Source organism: Phacochoerus africanus, chromosome 1 (assembly GCF_016906955.1).
Source record: "Phacochoerus africanus isolate WHEZ1 chromosome 1, ROS_Pafr_v1, whole genome shotgun sequence".
Classification (NCBI taxonomy): Eukaryota; Metazoa; Chordata; class Mammalia; order Artiodactyla; family Suidae; genus Phacochoerus; species Phacochoerus africanus.
The window spans coordinates 234,300,563-234,306,562 of NC_062544.1; the positions used below are offsets into that span (position 1 = coordinate 234,300,563).

A 6,000-nucleotide genomic window follows, 5' to 3' on the forward strand; every position below is an offset into this window, starting at 1 on the left:
CTGTTAGATGTGTCTCTGGCTGCTATAAGATCCTTCCCACTTTAGTGGTATACATAGCTGTACTTTTCAGGGATGTTTGACACTCATGAACCCTCTCAGTATTTTGGACAGGGAAAAAAAAAAAAGCAATATTAGAAAAATTCTTTGAAAATTACGTAGAATACAAAGAATTGAAATTTGTATTTAATTCTAGGTACTTTTTTCACCTAAAAGTAAGTCAGAACAGACAAGACTTCAGTGTATAAATTCTGTGGTAACTTATTAAAGGAAAGCTTGCTAGAATCTCTTAAAAAAAATTTCGGAGGTGATTAGAAGGAAAACGTAATTTACTATCCATCTCTGCATGACATAATGGAAATACTTAATAGAAAACTACGTGAAACCTTAAAACAGTAAGAAATGCAATTTTTCTCCAGGCATATGCCCAAGAGTGGGATTGCTGGGTCATATGGTAGTTCTGTATATAGTTTCTAAGGTACATCCATACTGTTCTCCGTAGTGGTTGTACCAGATTACATTCCCACCAGCAGTGCAGGAGGGTTCCTTTTTCTCCACACCCCCTCTGGCATTTGATATTTCTGGGCTTATTAATGATGGCCTTTCTGACTGGTGTGAGGTGGTTATCTCGTGGTAGTTTTGATAATGGAAAAAAATAAAATTATATTTAAAAAATTAAAAATAAAAAAATACATTACTGAAAAAAAATGCAATTTAGTAGACCAAAAGCATTTGAGATGTTTAGTTACAGATGTACAGAACAGTGCAGACTTTAGCAAGAAGTCTTGAAATACTGAAAATTAATGTATGTTCTTATAGATGAACATAAGCTTTATCTATAGCTACACTATTTTTTTCAAGCTAGGTATTATTCTACAAGAAATGAACAAACAAAATAAGACTATCATTCAACTCAATATTTTCATCCCGAAGGCTTTTTATTCTGTGTGCTATATCGATATTGCTAGAATTGCAGATAGTATGATGTTTTTCACAAGTTATCTTCTCAGAGAAAAATGTTATGAGAAAAATATGAAATGATGTATTAGATAATTATGATTTACATTTGATTATTATTGAAAATATCAGCTTACATATTTCCTGACGCCATTAGGAAAGTGGGCAAGGCAGCAGAGACCAGGAAGGACAGGGTGGAGACTAGAGTGACAAGGCATTTGGCTTCTAGCCTCACTTCATCATTGATTTAAAGTGTGTCCTTGAATTTGGCCCTTGTCAATGGTCTAAGAAGAAAGACATTAAGTGTTGATATCTACCTTGTCTTAAACCCCTAAATGTTTCATGGTATAAATTTGACAATCTTTTTTAAAAAATATAAGCTTTCAATATTAAGTACAGGATGTAGATTATGGAAATCCATGATAAAAGTGTTCCCTCAAGCTACTAGTCCATGCCCTGGTGATCTATATGGAGTGTTGGCCTGTAATATATTTTCTTTCCTCTTAATAAAATAACTTTCCATTCATGGACACCAATGTCATTTGCTTTAACTTTGACAGATCTCTAACCAAGTTCTCTAATAACGTTTTTTTTTTTTTGCTGGTTTTGCTTTTTCTCAAGCTAAGCTTCCTACACTGAAATCTAGATGAAGTATTGCAAAGCACTCAGTTTATTTCTGTTCAACCTACTAACAGCAGACTTGAAGCATTTACTACTTCATTGTTTTCTCCCTAGCATCAGTAAGGCATCACTTTACAGCATTATTAACTTGCAAAATCAGAGATGCTACAAAGCATATTTCTCAGTTCTGCTATGGCAAGGGTGGGCTGCAGAACCTGGTGGGGATGTTCTGCAAGGAACATCTACAAGCTTATTAAAACAATTTCTTCTAGTTGAAACTTCCCAAGAAATTACCACCACGATAGTAGAGAAGGGTGAGCTGAACTGCTGAAGAGAAACCTTTTGTTTTTTACATAGTTTTTATTTTTTCTCTTTTGTATCTTTTATTGCATATAATGTGAAGAAAAATATGTGGAAGTGGGAATAAATCTGTGTTAATTTCTCCGTCGAATTTCCAACACACCCTACCTTAGTTGTCTGACATCAAAGTGAGGCCAACATGACCTATCCAACAATAGTATATAAAAATGGGAAAAAAAGGTTGTGTGGAAACAATGAAAAGTTGTGTTTTCACATAAGATAATGAGATCATACGAATATTATAAAGTCTTTATTTTTATCACATAATTTAAAAGATCTCTGTCTTTAAAAATCTACAGATGGTTCACAAGCACCAGCCAGACCTCCTAAACCACGACCCCGCAGGACTGCACCGGAAATTCACCACAGAAAACCCGAGGCAGCACTGGAAAATGTTGATGCAAAAATTGCAAAACTCATGGGAGAGGGTTATGCCTTTGAAGAAGTAAAGCGAGCCTTAGAGATAGCCCAGAATAATGTCGAAGTGGCCCGGAGCATCCTCCGAGAATTTGCCTTCCCCCCTCCAGTCTCCCCACGTCTAAATCTATAGCAGCCAGGACTGCTAATGCCAGAATGCAGAGCAATCACTGAATATTCCAGGCATGTGGAAAGGAGAAGCGTGAGACGGAATTCAAGGGGAGAAGGTGTCTCTTCCTCACATGGCATCTTGAGACGAGATAGGCTCAGAAGTGCTGCTTCTCAGAAGACGGCTTCTTGCCAAGGATGCCAGTGGGTGCGGCATCCTCGTTTTTGCTAGCCATACTTTTCAATCAGGGTTGAACTGACAAAAATAATTTAAAGACGTTTACTTCCCATGAACTTTGAATCTGTGAAATGCTTTTCCTTGTTTACAAGTTGACGAAGTTAGAGTTTGTTTTTTTAGTTTTCTTTGGGGATTTTTTTGATAACTGTACTGTGTTCTTGATGGACCCTTTGTACAGTGGTCAAGTCTGCTGTAACATCTCCTACCCACTCCATTGCTGTCCACATCCACAGCTGCGTCACCTGTTCATTGTGATCTGTCCCATCCCACCCCGCCAACCCAGGTCCAGTTCCATCTCTCCCATTTATAAGATGCTTTAAAAGTTCTGATTTCAACGTATCAAATTAATGCAAAAAAAAAAAAAGTGTGTGGCCTTCACTACTGAGTCTTCTTTGGAAACCACCCTGTTGAGAGATGGGGAAAATCTGAATGTATAAAGCATTTTTTGTCAATTAAACTGCCTTTTATAAGGGATTTTCATATATAACATAGAAGAGCTTCCCTTTTAGTGTCAGTTTCGTGATCTTCAATCTTCCATACTCTCACCTTTGTCATCCCAGGGGTGTAACAACTCTGTAAGAACCTAAAACATTAGAAACAACTACTGCCGAAGTGGGAGAAATAGATTTGCACATGACAATGCCATATTGAAGTTATATAATGAGGTCCCCTGATACTTAATGCCTGCATTACTTTGAGGCATGCTGAATAGGAGGGCTGTCTCCCAAAAATGTATTAATACTTTTCACATCAAATTATGACCATACTTTGCCCAAAGTGGAATAGAGTTCATTTCCTATTTGAGTGGTTACCCTCTGGTACCTAAGAAGTTTAGGAACCAGTTCATATTGCAGAGGAAAACAAATCTTTGATGCACTGTTAAGTGCTAATGCTACTGTGGCAATGTTTTGGGGGTTTTTTTGTTTTGTTTTGTTTTGTTTTTGCAAAATTCTAATTTTCTCTCTGGCATCAATTAGAGTTAGTATTTAACTGTTAGATTCTCTCATTAATTGCTCCATGATGCTCCATCCAGTAAGGTGAAAGAAATTTATATAGTTTTGCCTTTTTTTGCAAAATAGGGGTTGGTTCTTCAGAAACCGTGTTATTACTTTTATTAATACAAATATTTATTGAGTATCTATGATGTGCTCCACACTGTTAGGCACTGTTTTTAAAGCACAAACCATCATGAGCTGACTCCATTATGATATTCTCTTGTCCTTTATCTGCACTTTTGATGGTGAAAGTCTCTCCAATAGACAAAACCTATAAGGTTTCCACCAACGCTTCAGAATTTTCAGGCAGTTGGCTTTCTTTTTTAATAAGTTAGTGAGGAAATGAGACAAAACTAGGTCTGTGTAAAATGCTGGAACCCACAAAAAGCTTTCTAAACACAATAATTGCAGGTTTGTGCACATTTCTGTCACTCCTTTAACTTCATACAGTGTGATATAAAAAGATGCATCTGACAGTGAGCCTATCTTCAGGATCAAGATTTGTTTGAAAGGACATGACCAAAGATGTGGCAGATCCAAAGGAAATTAATGTTCAAGACTCACGGTTACTACATTGACCTGGGGAGGGAAGGAATGCTCCCCATTGTGAGCTGACCCCTGCCCTTAACAGCTTGGCTCTCATGACATGAGGTGCTTGAGGAGTCACAGGCCTTGGACAGTTTGTGTTCATGTTTTAATTTCTGCAGGTGATTCTGAGCTGGTTAATGTCCCTGGAAGAGAATTTTTAATTTGCCTTAGATGTTCTTCCCTTGAGTAGGTATATGAGGGCAGTTTTTCACATTCTTAAAAATTGCATTGGCCAATTCTCCATTGCTTTATGATCTCCATGATATGTCATCATGATGTTTCTCATTTGCGTTACTAGTTTCTTAAGTTGCACTGGAATAGCACTGTCTTTTTTTGGCTTTTTTATGACTTGCTGATCTTGCTGGTACAAAGAGCCAAAAGTTGCCACTTCATTGTGATAACATTGTTACAACATTCTTAATAGATTAGAGAATGATGTAAAATACGAATGTTAGGTATAGTGTATTCTCAGTTTCCAAAAATGTGTGAAAATGTCCAGTGAGAAGTAGAAAAAGACTCAATTTAGACCTGAATTTAAAAAAAAAAAAATCTATTTTGCGAAGAAAATTTACTAGCCTTCACCAAAATCTCTCTGTAGCTAGTACTTAACACCAACCATTAGTTTTATCATTAAAAAGAACAAGTCAAAAGCTTGTATGGAATGGAAAGAGGGAAACTTTCTATCAAACACTGCCATAAAAAACCTATTGCTACCCATTACCTGTGGCATACCACACTAAAAAAAATTTTTGAGGAAATAATTAAACCAAAATACATTTTCAATTATAAAGGTGATTAGCCATTAGTAGTTGGAAATGTTCCAGAATTGATTTCACTGTGATCCAGAAAGTTTGACATTCCTCCCATTTCTCAAGACTTGGTAATATTATTTTTACAGCCAGTATGCCATATAATTCAGATAATTAAAACAGATTGTGGCCAATATTAACCTGCTCTCCCCTGCCTCCCAACATATTCTAGAAGTACTTATCTTCAAAAATAGTCCAGTAAATTAATCTCCATAATCTCTTTTTCCCCCTTGATGTGTGTAATATCCTGGACTAATTTTCTAGAATTGAATCAGCAGTGCTTATGGTTAACTTGAACTTCCTTCCATAAAGATGACCTTGAGCTCCTCCCTATCCATATCCCCTTGCCCATAGCACAAATAATCTTAATAATAGAGCTCTAGTTGCAACTTCAAAGGGCCCATTTGTTAACTCAATATTTCACACACAAGAACACTTGCAAAGATTTCTTCATAATGTGAATGTTTTCTTTTTTAGTTCCAGAAGGACGCCCTATGATATTTCCTGGATATTATTTTTCCTCTTGGATCTTCAACTTGAAGCTTTAATTTTGCACTGAATTATCTAATCTGGTTAAAATTTTAATTTTTTCTCTTATGCTGACAGATTTGGAAGCAAATGACAGTATATTTTCAACAATACAGGTACTGCCTGTTGACCTGGGATTTTAGTGCTAGGAAAGGTTTCCAGAAAATGACGGCAATTGAGTGAAGGGTTTTCTTCCCAATTTCTATTTTATTTTTTTAATGCCTTTTTAAAATTTGTCTAATGTGGCAAAATACTTATGTGTTCAATTAATTTATGTTTTATCCATCTCTTTTCAATTCTGGTTGTTTTGTAAACTCCAGTACTTTATCTGTTCTCTTAAAGTATTTTATAAAATGAATGTTAACAAAAACAGAGTTGGCAT

The 6,000-nt window shown here is 36.0% G+C and overlaps 1 protein-coding gene across 9 annotated transcripts in view; it reads left to right on the forward strand.

Annotated features, from left to right (window-relative positions):
- Positions 1-5,570, forward strand: part of CBLB (Cbl proto-oncogene B) — a 219,481-nt gene extending 213,911 nt beyond the window's left edge. For all 9 annotated transcript variants that reach the window (XM_047793123.1, XM_047793131.1, XM_047793097.1 and 6 more), the window contains one exon: positions 2,235-5,570. In XM_047793123.1, the coding sequence (XP_047649079.1) occupies positions 2,235-2,485 (251 nt within the window). In that variant the 3' untranslated portion in view covers positions 2,486-5,570. The remainder of the gene's footprint in view (positions 1-2,234) is intronic.
- Positions 5,571-6,000: the final 430 nt, after the last annotated feature.